Source organism: Zosterops lateralis (genome assembly GCF_965231275.1).
Source record: "Zosterops lateralis genome assembly, chromosome: 1".
Lineage (NCBI taxonomy): Eukaryota > Metazoa > Chordata > Aves > Passeriformes > Zosteropidae > Zosterops > Zosterops lateralis.
The window spans coordinates 34,477,493-34,497,920 of NC_139762.1; the positions used below are offsets into that span (position 1 = coordinate 34,477,493).

General features: G+C 41.1%; 1 protein-coding gene across 1 annotated transcript; it reads left to right on the forward strand.

Moving 5' to 3' along the window:
- The first annotated feature begins 433 nt into the window (after positions 1-433).
- Positions 434-19,259, forward strand: NFE2L3 (NFE2 like bZIP transcription factor 3). The gene is made up of 4 exons (XM_083879745.1): positions 434-1,118; positions 13,106-13,210; positions 14,040-14,123; positions 16,496-19,259. Exons 1-4 carry the CDS (start codon positions 1,110-1,112, stop codon positions 17,702-17,704), a joined length of 1,407 nt encoding a protein of 468 aa, XP_083735871.1. The 5' UTR covers positions 434-1,109; the 3' UTR covers positions 17,705-19,259.
- The last annotated feature ends 1,169 nt before the right edge of the window (positions 19,260-20,428 follow it).

A 20,428-nucleotide genomic window follows, 5' to 3' on the forward strand; every position in this document is an offset into this window, starting at 1 on the left:
AGAAAAAGGGGGGGGTGGGGGGAAGAACCACAACCCAAACATGGTAATGGAAGATTGCATCCTATTCCAGTACATTTAGGGGTTTTTTTTTAAGAAAATTGTTAGTTCGTTAGAATTCAAGAAACAAGTTTTGCAATAAAACGTTAGGAATACTGTAATACACTCATAGTGTGGTATCACACTGGTGCCCACAAAAAAAGGGAAATGTCATCTGTGATAACAACGAAATTGAGAAACTGCCCTCATTACACCCAGAGTTATCACTGGAGAAATGACACTTTCAGGGTCTGCCCAAACAGCCCAGCGCTTTGCAAATGCCAAAACAAGTCTGAAACACTCAGATAAGTAGAAGTGATGAGAAATGATAAGAGCCTTTTCAGACGACAGAGAGAACACAACTGTAAAATATATCTGTAGCATGTGCGAGAGTAAGTTGTGTAGTGCTGAGCAGATGTGCCAAGGAAAAGGCAGTTCAATGGGCGGGAAAGAAAAGGCACTGAAGAGATACTTAAGCAGCAGGTTGATTGTAGATAAAATCTGTATCTACGTATCTACATCCTGTAATTTTATTTGGAGATTCTATTGACCGGAGGTAGTGGAGAATCTCTTCGGGGTTTTGCCTTTATTTATGGGGTTTGCCTTTTTTTTTTTTTCTTTTTTTTTTTTTTCTCTTTTTTTTTTTTTTTTTTTTTTTTCTTTTTCCCTCCAATTTATTTATATATTTAATTAATTTCCGGCTACTGCCCCTTGTAACTCGTCTTCTTTATTTCCAGCAGCCGCAGGCTGTTCCTGCCCCCGGCGCACAGGTGGGACCGGGCCCGCGGTGTCCCCGTCCTGTCCCGCCCCGGCGCCGCCTCCCGCCCGCGGGCAGGGCAGGGCCGGTGGGGCGGCGGCGAGAGGAGCGGGGCGGGTTAGGGCTGCGGGGCCGGGCTGCGGTCCGCTTTCGCCGAGCACGGACACCCCCGGGGCTGTGCCGGGCGGCCATGGGGCACCGAGCCCCGCAGCCCGCTCCCCGGCCCCGCCCGCCCCGCCCGGGTGGAGCCGGCCCCCGCCCCGCCGCGGGAGGAGGATGAGGCGGCCCCGGCGGGCCCGGCGGAGGCGGCGGCCCCATGGCGGAGGTGAGGGGGGCGCGGACGGCCCGGGGCCGAGCGAGGGGGGCGCGCACCGGGGCGGGCTGGGCTGCGCTGGCCGTGAGGGGCGAGCGGCGGGGGCGCGAAAGAGGAAAGGGGACGCTTTTCTGAGCTCGGCACCGTCCCACAAAGGGAAAAAAAAAGGAAAAGAAAAAAAGAAAATGGGCAGGAGGGACACCCAGCTCCGGCAGTGCCCTGCCCGCGCCCCGGGCTGCGGGAGCCGGAGCACCGAGCGGCCTGTGCTGCGGAGCGGGGCCCGCAGAGCCGCCCTGGCCCGGCACACACGGGCCCGGCCCCGCTGTCAGTGCCGGGCACGGCTGGAGGGACAGGGCAGCTCTGCCTGCCGTTTCTTCAGGTGGGCACACGGGCTGCTCAGGAGCATCACGCAGCTGCAGGAATGCAGCTTCTCCAGAGTGTTTCACATGATGCACCCCTCACACACCTGGGCAGGTGCGCGCGTAGTGCGGTAACTGCACTTGTCGGGACCATTTCTTTTGTGTAGAGGGTCTTACTGTGCCAGGGCAAACCTGCGGGCTCCTTTAATCTGCCCTCCGTTATCAGCGCGGCAGTTCCAAACCCGCCGGTGGAGCACAGCGCGCCCGGCAGCCATGGGCGCTCTCCCCCTTCCCTGGCCGCTCATTCAGCCCGGTCTGCGCTCCCGGCCCCCGCACCCCTCCGGCCCCCGCACCCTCCGGCCCCCCGCACCCTCCGGCCCCCGCACCCTCCGGCCCCCGCACCCCTCCGGCCCCCGCACCCTCCGGCCCCCGCACCCTCCGGCCCCCCGCACCCTCCGGCCCCCGCACCCCTCCGGCCCCCGCACCCTCCGGCCCGTCCTGCACAGAGCTGAGCAGTTGTGCACAGCGGTGGCTCCAAGATCAGCCAAGCCACTCCGCTGCGAGGCCGGCTTTTCCCAGTTACGTTGCTATTGGGAATAGAGTTTCATTGTTTCGTGCCTAGTTTATGATCTGGGACTTCTGTGGTGCATTCTGTGGATACAAAAGGTACGGGAATGCCAGCATGGTGGGCTTGTGACTCTGATGTTCGGTACGTTTTGAAATACCAAGTTGAACTACCAACATTTTTCAAGTTGGTGCTGAACAATTGTGAATAGCTGGTTCTTATTGTGAATTAATGGACCAGCATCAACTGGTAATTGTTTGATTTGTCATGCATGGTAGATTTTATTTTTCTTTTTTTAAATTTTCTTTTAATTTTTTTTCTTTTTCCCTATTTCCCCATGTGTTAACTTGGTTATTTTTGTAAAGCAGTTGCAAAACTAGTTTCAACACCCTGACTGTAAGGGATGACTTTTATGTGGAGAGAAGATGATTCATTTATTTGTTAAATGTAGGTCTGGGCCTCTCTCTTCAGCACAATGGAGTTAAGTGAAATAATGTTTGGAGCAAGATAAGGCATTGTTCAGTTCTTGAAATAAAGTATAAAGGGACATCTATCTGGAAACCCCCATGTCTTTTCCACCAAGCAACATGGCAGGTCCAAAACTTGAAACACAGATCAAGAAGTACATCTTTGTTTTTAAGGTGACCTTTGGTAGCTTTAACTGAGTCTATTTATGCTACAATGGATTCCAAAGTGGTTCATCTGATTTATAACCTTCGATTTGCCTTTTGTAAAAATAGGTTTGAGCTATTTTTAGCATTTCTCTTGTCCACACTAGATCAGGACGAGAAGTCTATGTAAACAGATGGAAGTATTTGGAGTTTTTTCTGCTTGGTATTTATTGTGTGACATCGTGAAAATTTGCAGCTGGATTTAGCCATCCCTAGATTGATTTTATTCCTTGGACTCCAGTCCCTGCTGAGAACATTGCTGGCAACACAATGCAAGCTATTGGTCTTCATCCTTTGAGATCTGGTACTTAAAACTACTCTTGAAGACAACAGCAGATGAAAATTAATTCAGTGGCCAAAGCATGCTGTTGGAGCATACTAAACTGCAGGGGTTTGCCTATTTTTCTGTTCAGTGCTATGATGGGTTACAATGTTAGAACAGCCTGAGCAGTTTGGTTTTGACAAAGAGTAAAGTGAATAGGTGGGTTCCTACACTCAGCTTGCTGCCCAGCAGTCTGGGATCAGCCCTAACCTTCCTATTCACTGTATTCCCAGCAAACTATTTAATTGTTTGTTTCTGTAATCAAATATAGGCTTGCTGATGAAATGTGAACCTCACACTATTTTATCACTCTAGTAACAAAAAGAGCAAAATATACTTCCTCTGAAATACACCCTTTAATAGAGAAAATAATCATACTATCTCCGTGTCTTGCTACTTATTTTTTTAGATGGATGGGTGTAACAGGACCAGGGATAAAAGTGTTTGTACTGCTGCAGAAACTACATTAAAAAAGGGGTTTTGTTTGAAGTTCTGCACTGTCCCTACTGCCCTGTCCTGCATCCCCTTCAGGAGCTCAGAGCAGGTGTTGGTAAATGTGCCCTGTGGTTTAGGGTATCAGTTTAATGCCTCTGCACTGTTCTGATCTGGGTCAGCTACAGAATCAAAGCTTGTAGGTTTCATTCCCAGGGGTGTTTAAGATTGAGACTGTGCTCCCTGACAGTCAAGAGTTTAGAAGAAAAGAAATTTAAAAAAAATAAATTTGCTTTGGATCAGTTCATGCAAAGAAATGGATTAATTTCTGTAGTAATGAAGATTCAGGCCATACCTCTTTGCAGAACACCTGAGACCAAGAGTTCAGCCTCCAGTGGGCATGTTTGCTAAGGAAACAGATAAAAAGCCTAAGAGTGAGCCAGGTCTTTTCTTTGGGTGATTATTTATCATGCTGCTTTTTTTTTTTTTTTTTTTTCTAGATCCAACAGTGTTTATTCTGCAGCTAGTCTTTCTCTTCACAGTTTGCTGGAAAAAGAGGTTGCAGTCCTGGTTGGTTTTATTTGCATTTCTTTTTTAATAAAGGGTTTACAATGGGAGCACCACTTGCTCCTTAATATTCAGCAACTGTTTGAGTGCTGACATCCCCTTTTGAAAACAGGGTGCTTAACTTTTTTTGTCCCACTCACACAAGTAAGTCACACTGAGTAGGCCATGTGTTAGTAGGCCACATTGGATTACTCACACAGGTAAAGTTGGGCACATCTGCTTATTTTTCCCTAATGTGCTTGTAAAGTATTGCTGGATTGCTCAAGGAAATAGTTTATTTTAAGGAAAACTAAAACAGAAATGTAGAGGCACTGTGTGGCTGTGTACATTTTGAAGTATTAAGCTCAGAAAGAGGGAGGCAAGGGGAAAGATGTAGCTGACACTGAGTACAGGTCATACATTGGTGGGGAAAAGAGAGAGGCCATTCTACAGGTACATAACTTGGGTTGCATTCAAGTGCCTCAATAACACTTCTGAAAGCTCTTACACTAAGCCCTAAGTCCATATGAAAAATGAATGAGACACATTTTCCCCAAAGCACCTTAAAAACTGTGTGTGGGGAAATGGGAGGCCTCGGTGCTGCAAGATGTGGCATCTCCCCTATGGGTATAGTAGTAGTGTTCCCAAATAAAGGAAGTTTCAAGAAGCTTGTCCCACAGCAGTGTCTTAGCTGAAGGTCTTGCAAGGGTTCAGAACTGCTCTACTCGATTCAGTGATTTTCTTTTCCCTTTCTTTTTTGTATATCAGTATTTCTATGTGTGCAAGTATATATTCATGTATGTATTTAGACATTTGAAGAAAGGGAGTTTAAACACTCAATGGTTTCCTTATCTTTTACAGAATATCCATGGGAAAATATTTAGATTAGCAAGAATGGACTGTGTAGCTCTTGAGCTTTTTCTCTGTGTTGGTCTTGTAGTAAAAATGTTCTTTCCAAATTGCATGAACCCCAGGCACTGATGCTGCCCATGCCAGCAGAAGAGGCAGTGTCTGAATGAGAGCAGGAGTTGCTGTGCTGGGTCATTGCACTCCATGTGAAACCATCTCCAGCTCGGGGTGGGACAAAGAAGGAAGGTTCTGCTCTCACACAAGTCAAATAGGTTTGTTATATATGAATCTATTGCATTCTTTCAACAGATCCTTGAAGCCCTTCCCAAGAGCTGAATTCCTGCACTCGATTAAACAACACCTGCTCTAATTAATAATTAACAGCATGACACTGCTGTTGTCTATGAATTACAAAATTTAAGGCAGAAGATGCACAGTGGATAATTTGTATTGTTTGTACTGTTGTCTCTATGTTACTTTTTAGAAAGAGCAGTTTGAGTCAGGTAATGTAAAGCCTCATACAAGCAGTTCCTTGAATGCCACCAGAAGCAGAGTTTTATGGTATTAAAGCACTGGAAGGGGAGGGATTCCATCCCAGACTTTGAACACCATTTGAAGTATTTATATTGAGTGAGAATAATTTGAGTTAAGGAATTTTTTTTTCTTGGTGATTGTCAAAGTTTGGTAAAGTGAAAGTTAAGTAGGAACCAGGTAGGCTTTTCTCAGGAGGTTTTTCTCCAAAGGTTTTTCTCTAGTCCATTTGAGAGCTTCCCACTGAAGCTTTGTGCTTAACTTACAGAGCATACTTCAAATTATTCTTTTGTTTTGAATTCATTGAGCAGTAGGACACAGCAATATTGCTGTGGAGAGACCTCTGGAAATAGATAAATGGGCTGGGTCCCTGCTCGTGAATGGCCCTTACCTGTTAGCCAGAACTCACCTTAAGGAGGTGGGGGAAGGAGGGGCTTCACGGTGTTTCAGAAAGAGGTGGGGTAAGAGAAGAAGCTCAGACTTAGACTTGCAAGAGTTTGAAAAAGGAGTCAGAGGAGTGTTCAGGGAGGGTGTTAGAGGAAGTTGAAGTTGTGGTGTAGAGCTGACTTACATCAGCATTTTCCTGTTGTCTGGAGAATGGCCAAGGTATTCCCAGTGCAGGGGGTGCATGAAAAGTGCATGTGAGACTAGATGAGGGGAGGATCAGGCATAAAGAAGGAAGAACTGGAGTGTGGTAAATGTGGAAAATAGAAGAGGACTTACGGGTGAGGGTCAGAGGGAAGGTGATGATACTCAAATCCTAGAGGAGCTGAAGTGTCAGACTGTGACTTTTAACAGTGCTCCCTATTCAGAGTTGTGAGTTGGCAGCTACTTAGTGTTGCAGAGAGGCTGGTAGCTTGAAAAAGTTAGTAGCTGGATAAGTTGGATACCTGAGAAAGTATGTTTGCCTGGGAGTCTCAAAAGGAAGACATCTGGAACTCAGTTGTGGACAAAGTTATATCTGAAAGGGTGGTCCCTGACTAGTTTTGTCTTTATTCAGTACTGACTACATCATACCAATGCGGGTATACAACCACTCTGTGGTAAAGGTAGAACAGGAAGGGAGGGAGGTGTCTTACAGAGCCCGGATGTCAAGTAGTTCACTGACCATAAAAGAAAGCATCTTGGGGCACCCAAGGCATAGAAAGAGGGTTTGGGTTTGGTTTGTTATGTTTTTACTGTGCTGTGTCTGAAAGAGCGACTGAATAAATTTAATTACCTTCATCACATTTACTCTCAGGGATATTGCACACTTTACTGATACTGAAATTGGCTAGAAAACAAACTTTCAAACACAATTTGAAGTATTAGAAAGCAGGCGTTCTTTATTCTCAGTGCCCTGAGCACACCCAGAGGATATCTCCTCTAATCGGGTGTATTGTGAAACTTTACAAGGAGGTATTTATTCCACCAAGACCATACATATTCATTACAGTGTACTTCCTAGCTAACAAACTTTTCCTAGAACTAATTTGCATGCATGTGCCTCTTACTGGAAATGCTTTTATGGTCCTAGAGGGTCTGAAGGGGTCTGTGGTGGTCATTCTGAGTGCCCCCAATGCGACAGATGACCCTGCCTTGAGCTTGCCTTAGGGCATGCGCTGTTGCTTCCTGTTACATGGCTTTGCCACAAAAGCCACTATATTCCTCGTTATCTGTTTATCCACTGGTTCCAGTTATAGTTAGCATCCTGTGTGTCTACTTTTGTGTTCTTTTATCTATTTTGCTAGTTAGTCTTCAAGCTCTATTTAGCAACTTGGAGGGGAACTGAAAATTTCTATTCTTTATGTTGTCTGTCATTACAATGAAATCAACTTCTGGTTCAAAACATCTGCACAGGACCAAATGGCTGGACTGTGCACCTGTTTGGTGTATAAGTTAGAAGTGTTTTAAAAGCTCATTTTGAAGAGGATATTGAGCTATTTTCAGCATGAAGACTTATGTTTTAATTGAAATAGTGACAACACTATTGGTCTCTGTGTCCTCAACATGTACCTGTCTCTGCCTTCATCTGGGGAGTAGGTTGGTGTTAATTTTGTGTTGGAGCAGAGTGCATCCAGTTATGTGTGTTTTGTAATAGCTGACACAGCTGGCCCATGCTATCTAAAGCCCTGAAATGCATGTGGCTGGAGAGGTGCTATCATCTCACTGCAGCACATAGGAGGGCTCTCACAGGGAGTGTTTGGTTGTGGCCCAGATGGCATTATTAGGATTTAGAGTAAATAAATGTCATAAATGACAGATGCCACATTTGGAGTCATGTCTGTGAACCATTTGATTAACTAAATTGCATTGCTTAGCTAACATGGTTTATTGTCATTTTTAAGCCTAGCCATATATAACATAGAAGTTACTTTGATATTTGGTGTTTCCATCCACCATTCCACCCTCCACACATCTGAAACCCTGGCTGCATTTCAAAAAATAAAGTCCTCTTCTGTTCTAATGTTCTCAGGATATTTTAGGGCTGATTATGAATATAGAGAAACAGCAAGAAATATTTTTCTGTCTTTTTTTCTTATCTATTAAGGAGATATTAGTTTGTAAGATTATTATCCCATATTTAAAGTATGCAGGCAATGAGCAAGATCACTAAAATCAGAGCTGGATGACATCAGATACTCATCATTTAATTATCAATTGTATTTCATCCTACCAAGTAGTAAAGTGAAACTACTGGTTATGTTACTAGAAGCTGTTTTGCTCAACTTTTGCTGGTATTGTGCAAACTTAAAGGATCATTACAACACAAACTGTTCTATGATTCTATTCAGGAAATGCTACTTAATTATTCAAAACGTGGCAAATAGCACCAGGCCTGTGCCACATCTTTTCAGCTGATAACAAGGAGAGGTCTAGTTCTATAGAGAAGTGCAGTTGGTAATGGAGAAGGGACAGAAGTTTGTAGAAAACCATCTCCAAGGTTAATGACATCAATGGAGCAGCTTAAAACTTAACAACTAAAATAAAGAGAGCATATTGTAGAGTAATTAAAAGATAGAACATGAACATGATACATGAGTAATCAGCACAAAAAAAAAAAGTTCTTTTGCAAATAATTGTGGTCATGTACCTTTGCTCCAGCACTGGGATATTTGTAGTGATAACTCTGAGTCTGACTGCAGTGAAACAGCTTTCCAGGAGCCGGTACCCCCTGCCCCTCAGTGCTGTCTGGGCACCCAGGCAAGCCACCCTGTCTGCTCTGCTCTCTTCCAACAAGACCTTTCTGTTACTCCAGAGCTAGTTCAAGTATTTCTGTGCAGCTGTAGCCATGGCTTGTGTAGTTTTAGTTCTGTGTGCCAACTGCACGCAGGTCAATAGCTGAAAACAGATTGATTAGTCTTTCTGCTGGTCCTTCAAAGGGATCTTCTTCACCTATCCAATACACTGCAGTAGACCTTTTTGTATTTTGGTGTCATTACAGGTTCTGTTCCCTGTACATTCTTTTAAGGACGGCAGATAAGACATGGAAGCAAGGGGAGGAGATATGTGGAGGGATAGTTTGATGTACAGTACAACACCAGTTCATGCTGAGATCAATACTCTGATTTACTTAATTGGAAACTGGAGGCTCTATTTTTAACATAGAGTAAGAAGCTCTGGAAACCCGCCAGAGCAGGCAGCATGTTTCCAAATAAGTGTAGGCCAGGCCACCCACAGAACCCTACTTTCTCTCACTTCCACATTGATTCTTGGCCCTCCTTAAGTAGCAGATTTGACATAAACTACTATTTTTCATATTCCAAAGACTGACAAACTGTAGCTGACCTGTGATAAGCTGTACCTTAGGGAAAGGACAGGTGCACAGTTAGAGCCCAGCCCTCCACATACCAGCCTGATGGATAATTTGGTAAATCATACTCAGTCTCAGACTGTGTTCTTTAATGCAACTGAAAAAAGTAAATGGCAGAAGCAAGATGAAAATTTCAGATACTTGTGAATTTATTGTTTTACTAATATTTTATGATGAGAATTTTAGTGTAACTCTCTGGCTTTGTGCTTACACAGAAGTCCTTCCAAATGCAAATCAAAGGTTGTCCTCAAGTAGGGTTGCAGTTTACCATTTGGAAACAGCCTACTGTTGGAGGCGTAAACTTCCACACCCTCCAGTGGTAGAAATGGAAAGGCTGCTGCAAATAGATGTGTTTGGTGGTATTATTAAGTCTTCTACAGTCAGCAAAAATGAAGTCTTTTTCTCTGCACAGAGACAACCACATGCTGTCCCGATTTCTTGGGCCTAGTGGTATTACTGTAACTCAATTACTGTTTCTTCTGTTACCCTGTTTGCAAAATAAGGATGGGAAGGACAGAAACACTGAATGTGGCAGCACAGTGCAGAGTAAATAGTATCTATGTCTAATTCTTCTTGTCATGAGATTAATATCCAGACTCTGTAATAAAGCTTTTGTCATTAGTTGTACATTCAGTCTGTAGAATTAAGGTGTCCTTAATGAAATGCTTTATTCAAAAACATAGTGTGGTTGTTTCCTGGGGAGACACCCCTCTCATTCTTCCTATAGCAGCAGTCCTGCAGTCAGTCCCAAGTGATACAACAGGCATGGAAGGAAGCATTCTGTTGTTGAGCTGTGCTGTTCAGTCATTCTTCATCACTGAGGAATACTAACAAGATGGTGCGAAGTGTAATAAAGAGCATAAATCTGTATCTGCATAATTCAGGGGATTTTTGTGAAATGCCAAAACAGAGAAACAAAGGCAAAAAGGTTCTGGTTGATTGCTGTATAGAGGGTGTCGCCGAAATGATCCCACAGGTGCAAATTTATGATGTGAAATCTTGCATGTGCTCTATCTATACCATTATTGTTGTGAAAACTTGGGGCCAGGAACCTTCAGCAAGTGCTCTGGTAGTGGTGAAAGCAGTTTTTTTCAAAGCAGGTTTTTTACTTACTGCAGTAGTAATTGCTGTGAGCAGCCACGAGTATATTTTTATATCATCTGCCAGAGGAAGAAATGGTATTAGTAAGACTAATCTTCAGAGGCCCACAGTGCAGCATTATTAGGCTCACTCAGAAGAGATGACACATTCCCTTTGATAAGCTGCAGGGAATGGGCATGACTGCAAATGCAAGACCCTGCTTCCCTCCCTCCCTTCCCCACTGGCACCTTTGTTCCATTCACATCAGCAGGACCTCTCTGCAAACATCAGAGGGAGATTCTGACCTCCATTCTGTGCTTAAAGGCCAAGAGTCCTTTAGGCAAAATGGTTTATGATCCTGTAGTGCAGTTGCTGGGTCTCAGCCTGGAAACTTACGGATACCATGACACCATCTATGGCTGAGTAGAGAAAATAGATATATTTTTTTCTTAAAAGATACATAAAAATGAATGCCAACTCCAGATAAATTCCAAAATTTATCAGAAAAATAATTAGTAGTCAGAAATATTCTCCATTTCCTTAGCAGTCAACAGTTTTATATATTGATGAGAAAACACCGGAAAATTCAGTTATTTTTCACAGCTTGGGGAAATTAATACAAGACAGTTTTTACAGTTTTTACTAATTTCTGTGAGCTTCAGGAGCATTTAGTTTCCCTTCAGAAAGATGTCCTATGAGGTACATCAGAAATTTAGTTGTCCTCACAGTGGTCTGGGAAAGGACCACCTCCATTATAGACTTCAGCAGCCCAGCATCATCTGCAGTCAGTTTTCCACTGTAGGAAAATTGAACTGTGGGGATTTTGAATGATCTGTAGGACACACCATGGGCTCTTCCCAAAGCTACCCCAAGTTTTTCTTTTCCCTGGCAGGGGAATAGGTTTGTACCCCTGGAAAATTTAAAAGGAACAATCAAGTTGTGACTCATATACCTTCTGTATACAAACCCAGTGCTTGCAGTTGGTTTTTTGAGGCATCACATTATAGATACCACATTTCTAATTATTCCTGCATTTGCCTCTTCTGCAGCCAGTAGAGTAATGAATTTGCTGTGTTATCCAGGAGCTGAATGCTGTGCCACAGCAGCAGCTTTCCAGGCCACTTGGCTCCAGAGGAGCTGCTTAAGGTCTTCAATAACAGTTGTCCTTGACTTCTTAATCACTTTTGATGATCATAGATTTTATTAATTAGAATATTAACAAGTCACATTAATTCAACACGTATTAGGTTGGTTCTCTGTAAAATTTAAGCCTAGCCCTGATCTTGGAAGCACATAAGTATGGGACTAACTTCATGCCTGTGATCTGCTCCATTGGACTCATTCAAGTGTTTGCAAGTAGCTACTTACCATGTTATCAGTGTCCTGTATAGTAAGTGCCCTCTCCTGTTTAACTGCCTGGAGAAAACTGTTGGTTAGGAGGTTTGTGTTGTTGTTGTTGTTGTTTTATATCTGTATGTCTGGTTTTAGGCAAGTAAATTTGTTTTCTCATATTTGGCAATAAAAATCATCATTTCCATATGCAGCTGCCAAAGAAGACATAATGTATTGGAATATAATTTCTACGGAGTAGAAACCATGTTAAGCATCATTGAAGGAAACTTCACTCTTACATCAGAGTGACAGATGAGTGCACTGTTGATCTATTTGTTTTTACAAATGGCTGTTTATAAAACTAAAATTCTCTTCTAGTCTTGAAAAGAAAGTACAGAAAAAATTGAAAGCCATCAAACAAAATTAGTTTAAAATAAAACTAGTTTTCATATTTTTAAATATTTAAATACAATGTACAAAGTTGAAAATAATATTCTTTTGGTTTAAGGTTATATATAATTTTACTCCAGAGTCCTGTTTTTTTAACTTTTTATATTTACTTTCTAATGTGTTTTGTATGAAGGAACAATTTTAAAACTTTTGTTTTGATGACTATTACAACTGCAGGTTTTATGTAGTTTATGCCTTCATAAAAAACCTGTAAATTGTTTGCTGAGATTTTTAGAACCAAAAACTATCTCATTATGTTTGCTGCTGTTGAAAACTTGTCTTTTCTGCTCCTGCCATAGGATTTTGCTGGGAACACCTGGAACTAATGCAGTGTGTCCACTTAGTTTCCTGGCTGCCATTCCACTGAGTTTCACATTTTAGTAAAACAGACTTTCTCTGTAAAAGCTGAAATATCAAAGTATTTTTAAATACAAATACACACTTTTTAAATATAGGAATTAGCAGTGATTCCTTCTTACTCTAGCAGTACTCCAGCCAAAACCAAGAAGTCAGATGATACAAATATAGATAACATAAAACTTGAAAATTACTTCTGAGGCCCCTAAATTTGAACAGTCTCATTGCTGGAGATTAAAAAACTCTATCATTTGGATAAATCAAAATGGGTAATGTCTACATGGAGGTAGAGGATGGGAAACAAGAGTTGCTAGTACAATACAGGAAAGCAAGCGATTTTGCTAACTGGCCATGTATAATTGCCTATTTTTAGATTCCATCATTGGATATCTATCTGGCTTGGATATGTTTTGTGAAATGACCTCCAAAAGACACTGATAGTCTAAACATTTCATGAAATCACATCATGGCTCTTTGTCTGGTTTAGAATAATCTGTTTCCAGTGTCTATTTCTACTGCAGATGGGTTCAGTGTCTTATTCTGCCCCCAAAGTCTATACACTCAGTTCATCTACATGACCGGTTCAGTACCTTTTTCTTTCTTTTTTTTTTTTTTTTTGGAATGCTATTGCTGAAGGAAAAAAAAAAGTGTGTTTTAAAGATTAATTTTGACAGCATACTGTGTAATAAAAACATTTTATTCGTGTGTTCAGGATGTTGACTTGAAAGCATGTCGGGGAACTTTGGATGACTGCTGTCCGCCTCCAGGAGAGGATCAGCTGGAACTGCAAGAAGAAGAGGAGAAAGACATAAATCAAGTAAGTGACAAAAAAAAAGGGAAGAAGGGAAAACTGAAGAGGAAGTGAGGGAGGATATAGAAGTTATCACTAAGATAAATAGTAGTGAAAGGAGAAAATGAATAACTGAAAGGAAAGTGAAAGGAATAATTTGTTTGCTCTTTTTATTTGAAGTGTTCCTTGCCAGGGCAGGAAAGGAATGCTCACTTGAGACAATGCTTTGTGAATGATGGCCTTTTACACCTTTTTGAAAATTGCCTCCTTCCCTCAATCCCCCACTATTTTTGGAGTAGTTGAAATATTCACAAGTTTACAGGAAACACTTGCAACTAATAGTTTTTTAATTTGGGTTTCTCTTCTGTATGTTGTGCTTGTGGGAAATGATGTTTTTGCCTACAAAAACTAAAAACATGGATGCTAAATTATACTGCTCTCACCATTTATGTAAAGCTTGATACTCAGATGTAGGACTACATTTGGGACACTGGACTCTTCAGTTTTGTTTTCTCTAAGAGCTACAATGAAAAGGGTCCTCAGTTTTCTTGAGACCTTGTGAGAGCTGAGAACATCTGATCCAGATGTCTTGCCAGAGAGCTTGGCTTTGAAAAAATACCTGATTTTTCTGCAGTGGTGGGAAGGTACAGAGTGGTGGGAAGGCAGAGTAGGGATGCTGAGGCCATAGTGCTGTTCTGCTCGTTCTAGCAACATGTCATCTCCCATCAGGATGAGGGGATGGTGGGGTCAACAGCAGTATTGCCCTGTGCTCTGTTTCCTCTCAGACTTCAATTTTTACCTCCTTTTACGTAAAATAACTGTGCTTTACACTGTGTTTCTTTTTCTTTTGTCATAGAGCAACAGCAACCATGTAGATTCCCTTCTGTCCTTCGAGGGCTATTTACAGCTTCTGTCATCGCAGGTGGAAAACATGCTAGAGGTAAATGAGAAAATACAGGTATTGCCAGTAGAATGGAACAGAGTCAGCAATTACTCTGTTTTACCAAATAACCACAGCTTACCCCACCCACTGTAGGAATATATTACAAATCAAAGTAGTAAAACTTACCTGAACCTACTGAAGATGCTACTATCCACCTTTTACAGCAGCTCTCATTGGCTCTACTTGAAAAATTTTCCCCAGCAACTTGTCTGGTGTAAGAGCTGTGTCTTTACTGTGATCTGGCGTTCAAAGTTGGATGGAGCCACTGGACAACTCAATTAGTTCAACCAATAGTTGCTTTTCCTAAACCTGATACCAGTTTGTATTTATTCAGCAGCTCTTGGTGTGTTTCTCTAGAGCAACACTGATTTATTACACAGTAGCAGCTATTGGGCATTTGCAGTGAAAGATTACATTTGTCTTAAATATTGGGTCAAGTGCTTGCAGGGTTACTACTCTCAAGAACAACAGATCATCTTCACTGCAAATCAGATCAGTCAGTAGTAGCAGTAAACTCATTTAGTGCTTTGGCTTTTTGGGTTTTTTTTTTTAAATCTCGTGGCCCTCTGATACCGTATTTTACTTTCTGTGTGCCCATCTTCACAAAAAATGGTTGTTATCTTAATTGAAGTCTCCCTCTTCTCCCACAGCTCATAGCTGCAACCATTGACCATGAAGTTACTCCCTACATTGCTTTTTTGCAATACTTCAAGGCCATCTTACATACACTTCCCATCATAGCATCCTCTTCTGGGGTCATTAGTGTTTCCCATATAACTTCATGCTTATCTGGCTTTGGGAATCTCTAGCTTGGGTAGTACCTTCTAGCCCATAAATTAGCCTCCTCTTCTGTTCAGCTCTGGGAGTGGATTGCATGCTAACAAGATGCAGGAGTTCATCAGTTTAGTTTTATCTGTTCTCAAAATTTGAAAGTAATTTGGCTGTAGGCTTTATGCAGCTATTACAATACACAGTAATGTACTGCATATTTTATTTAACATTATTAATGCACTGCCATCTCGTGATAGTCTATCTGTTAAATATGGATTGATTGTTTCTGCCAAGTATCAAGTCTTTATAGTGAGTGGGATTTTTTGATAGCTGACTTACTAAGAGTCATTCTTTTCAAGGGATTAATTGAAAATAGCATCTTTATCTTATAGACTGCTGGTGGTCTAGTACAAGGTGACTCCCTAGGAGAAATAAGGCAAGACCTTCTGTTACCTGAGCCCCCAGTAAGCAAAATAGAGAACTTAAGATGTTCTGGTCCTTACGGTACATCATTCCTTCCCTGTGGAAAATGCTTTTTACATTGTCTGTTCACTGAATGGCAATCAGAAAATCCTTTCCTGAAACACAGTAAGGACACCCAACTATGGAGGAGTACTAGACACTTCCTACTTGATTTGTTTACATTTTCAAGTACTTTGTATCCATCTGTCTAATGACTACTCTGCTTGTCAGCAAGCACCCAACATAATCCTGTACAGTGGCTTTGTGCTTCTAAGACCCAGCAACTATAAATAACTCAAAAGGTGGGCCTTAGTGCTACTAGAGCATTATCAGTCCAGTTTACTGTTTGAAAATCAGGGCCCAGGCATCATATATCTGCCTTGGTTTTGTAAAAAAAACCTGAGTAGTAATTTAAAGACAAGACATTCACAAATGATGTGACTTTGTGGGGGGAATGTTACCTCCAAATGGATCACTAAAACAGTTCAGCTGAATTTTGGATGCAATAGACCTCAGTTAAATGGAACTTACTGAATGTGCCACCTCACAGCCCTGAAAACTTCATAAACTGTCAAATATGTAGTGAGACTGCAACAGCACAGTCTCAATGTTTCTACTCCTCTTTTCTACACCACTGTCCTTACTGGTTAACTTCTGTAGGTGAGTTATTTATCTTCTTTGGTTTGTTTTCTAGCAGTTTAGTACCTTGAATCAGCTCACCCCTGAATCATCAATACCACTACCAGGGAAGGGTCATGACCACTCTTCCTAGAAGGACTTTTGTCTTAGACCAGATCAGAACATAACACATAGGCCATAGTTTGTACACTTGGCAATAGTCCCATTTTTATCTCTCAACCCTCATCAGTTCCACACTGTCCTTTCCAAGTCCTTCTCCTATTCCTTCAGTCACTTCTGCACGCTTCCTGCTTCCTTCTGCCATGTGCCAATACTGAGATTATGCTTTGTACAGATGGGAAACACTATTCCAAATAGCTAGAATAAGAGTTTAACATACAAAAATTTGGCTTTAATAGAATCAAGTAGTGGAATATTAAAAAACAAATTGCTCGTGACTGTGTCCGTGAGAGATGTAGAAGCATTCAATTTATGAAAGATCCCACTTCATCTTTTAGGTGAACTTCCTGGAAGATACTCAAGTTGCTACCTCTAGTAGAGGCCAAGACCCATCATCGTCACACCACAATATAAATTTGACCCAGACACTTCAGAACAATTTCAGTCCTCCTGATGCCATACTAAGAACAGACTACCCCACTCAATTAAATTCAAAACCAAGACACTTACAAAGGCAAGAGGTTTTTCCTCAGTCAAGCTCTGATATCACAAATCTAGAATCGCTAATTCATGGGTCAAATTTGACAGGACTGTTTCCAGCTGCTGACCTTAGAAATCTAACAGCCCACAATGATAATTTTGATGAAATTAAGCTCATGTCTTTGGCTTTGGAGGAAGGCTTTGGTCCTATAGAAGTTTCTCAGATCTTTGAAGAGCCTTGCTCAGATTCAGGACTATCTTTGAATTCAAATCACAGCACCACCTCTTATTCAGTCTGCTGTGAAGATTCTGTTGGGTACAGCAGTGGTGTTAAATCTGCTCCTTCACATGGCTTAGGAGCTGTTGCTGGACACTGCCAAGAAAACATTAAGCACAACCATGTGGAATATCCAGGTGATGCAGAGTGTCCTACAGAAGCCACGCTTCAGCAGTTTCCTCATCATCACACGTACAGTCAGCTGCCAAGTCAAGCAGCATTCACTCCAGAGCATCATCAACAGATGTGGATGAAGAAATCAAACGAAGTTAAGGGTTGGTGCCGTAATTCTACTGCTACTAACCAGAGCAGAGATGAATGTCGTGCAAAAGCTCTGAGAATACCATTTTCAGTCGATGAAATTGTGAGCATGTCCGTCGACTCCTTCAACACCATGCTAGCAAAGAACCAGCTAACAGAAACTCAGGTGTCACTTCTACGTGACATCAGACGAAGAGGAAAAAACAAGGTAGCTGCTCAAAAATGTCGAAAACGCAAACTGAATGCAATTCTTAACTTGGAAGAAGATGTGTGTAATCTCCAAACACAAAAGGAGAGCCTTAAAAAGGAGCATTCCCAGTGTAGCAAATCAATCAACCAGATAAAACAAAAATTAAACAGCTTGTACCATGACATTTTCAGTAGACTTAGGGATGACCAGGGCAGACCTGTTAACCCCTGCCAGTATGTCATTCACTGTAGCAGCAATGGTAGTGTTTTTATAATACCCAAGCATTTGGCCAAATCTGAACAGAAACAAGATAACAGAAAAGAGCAGAAACAAATGTAAGGTGACTGGAGATCACCTAAATCACCTTTATTTTGCCTGAAAGGGTGATAATATTTATGTGAAGACTAAAGGTGATCACAGCAGTTCAAACAGAAACAACTACACTTGAGGAGAAACATTCTGTTCAAGGGTCTGGCAAACCTGTGAGCTGTTAGAACGTCCATAAGCTGAGGCTTCTAGATGAGGAAATCTGTTTAGTTTTAGTTAAAATTAAAGGAGCTAGACCCTCAGTGTAGTGTAGCTTTATAGATCTATGTTAAAACTAGGAATTTAGTTACTGGTAATGGAGGTAGAGGGGAGAACATCAGTGAGGGATAAAATTCAACTTTAGAGCAATGTTACAAATGCAAGAAAATGTTTTAGTCTTGAATACTTGATTCTTTTACAGAGAATGACCTTATTTTAATCTCTAGCACTGAAAGAAAAATTCTAGTTCATCTTCAGCTTAAATTCACTGTGGATTTACATAGGCACAAGAGATAATTACATGTATTTATTCAGAACAACTCTGCTTTTCCTAGTTTTCCTTTGAGAGCAGCCCAGGAGGCTACAGCATTTTTCCTTACTACTTTCACCATCATAACTCCAAGCAAAGATAGTCTGCCACTTAATTTTACAACTCATACACTCAAATCTGCAGATGCTGAAAAATAGTGTCTGATTCAATATTGTCTTAACTTCATCCTCTGCAACTGAATAATTTTCAACTTTCTTCCACAAAAATGACCAATGGTGAAGGAGTTCCTGTTCTGTTCCCTATTGACTGTGATATTTACTTGTGTACCTTCTCTTTTCCTCCCATTTTGACACCTTCCTCAAGAAGTACTTGAGTTTTTCTCTGTGGCTTTTTAAACTGGTATTTTTAAGTGTCTTTCATGTTCCAGATTTTTTAAAATATACATTTTACCTAGTTTTAAATTAAATTGAAACAAATTACTATTTATCTCTACTTGCAATTATGAGGTTACACTCTGATAGTGCTCCAAGTAAAGAGTTTTTTGGTTTGACATTTATTTGTGCAATTAAAAGTTTTATTCACTCACGTATTTAAAACATCCTATCCTTTTACTGTTTTATAGCCTGAAAAAGGTCTGCAAAAGAGATGGCCTAAAAAGCCTGTAATGAATAAGAACGGAATGTTGAGGTATATTATTATGAAAATAACTGCTAGTAATAATGTCTAGATAACAACAAATGTTTCTTGTTCATTTTATAACTAACACACATAAAACTGGTATTTAAATAAAGTTCGCATTGGTCATGGCAATGGACCAACTTTGCATTCAGGTATGTAAAAAAAATCACTTGTACCAAACAAGAGCTACACATACAAGCTTAAATGCCAAATTACACTTACTGAAGAAACAAACTGCCACTAGTGTGGAAGTCCCATTGGCTGCTTGCACTTATCCATAACAAAACTGATACCATCAAGTGGCATTTTCTAAAAAGGGACCCCTAAGATAGTGCCAAGTACAGTAGATTATCAATAATGAAATCAGCCTGTTTGAAAAATTTTCTCAGCATTTTCTATTAAAAGATTTCTTTCATTAAATATGTGCATGTCTTCTTCATTGGTTTCACCACAGGCTCAAACTTCTAAGCTTAAATTCATAGCAGAAAGTCTCATTACTGAGGCCATGCAATTTTTTGCTGTTGGTTAAGCATCAATGTCAGACATCTATCTCAACTGGTATTCACATGGGATTTGCCTACTGGCTAGATCACAAAATTCAGTCAAAACATCCAATAGGTACCAGATATATATGATGAGTTGTGAACTTTATTTCTAGTTGTAGGGGGAAAAAGTACATATTCAAGTCAGTATAATCATAATTAAGCGACATAGTAAACATTTTAAAAGCCATGCACTAATCCTTTGCAGGACAAGGTCTTTAAACCTACTTCACTGCCCATGTGCTTGAACTCTTGATAGCTACTACATGGGATTCAAAACTGAGAAATCCAGAATGCTAAGTATTTCTGCTTTAGGGCTTCATAGGGGAGGGGGAAGAAGAAAAAAAAAAAAAAAAAAAAGTGCCTAAACTTTCTAGTGCCCACTCCTTCATTAACAGTGGCAGGTGAGCTCTCTGGATTTTTGTAAGGCCCGCTGCTAATGGAGTATTGCATATACCCAGTTGGGAAACAGCTTCTCAGTAAATTTTGGCACATGCCAAAACTAAAGCTTACTGTAACTCTTTCAGAACACAGTCCTAACGGAAAGCAGCTTACTCCAACTGATCTATTTAAAACATCAACCCCAATCCCATTCTACTACCTGTAAATTTGCAATTGTCAAGGATTATGAGCTGCCCCAGCTAATTCAACTGTCATCATTGCCCAGTAACTACTTAGTAAGCTTACGTATAAATCTCAGCTCCTCAGAACCCAAGAAGCAACTCTACCCCTACAAAAACACAAAATTGAAATACTAACTTTGGGTGGACTTCCAACAGTACTGATGATACAATGAGCCTTATGTCTGGATGTGTATTTTTACAAACCATCAGCTGCCTACCACCAGGACAAAACCATAGGTAGGACTTCAGACCAATGTCCTAGTTTTAGTTGGAGCAGACACTCATATTTCATTTTAAAGCTGTTGAAGTGTCTTCCCTTTCTGCAGCTACCCTGTGTTTAAATACCAAGCACACATACCACACCAAACAAAAATCCCCAAATATTGCTTGATCTTAGCTATGCTTTAGTTTAGTGTCCTCAAAT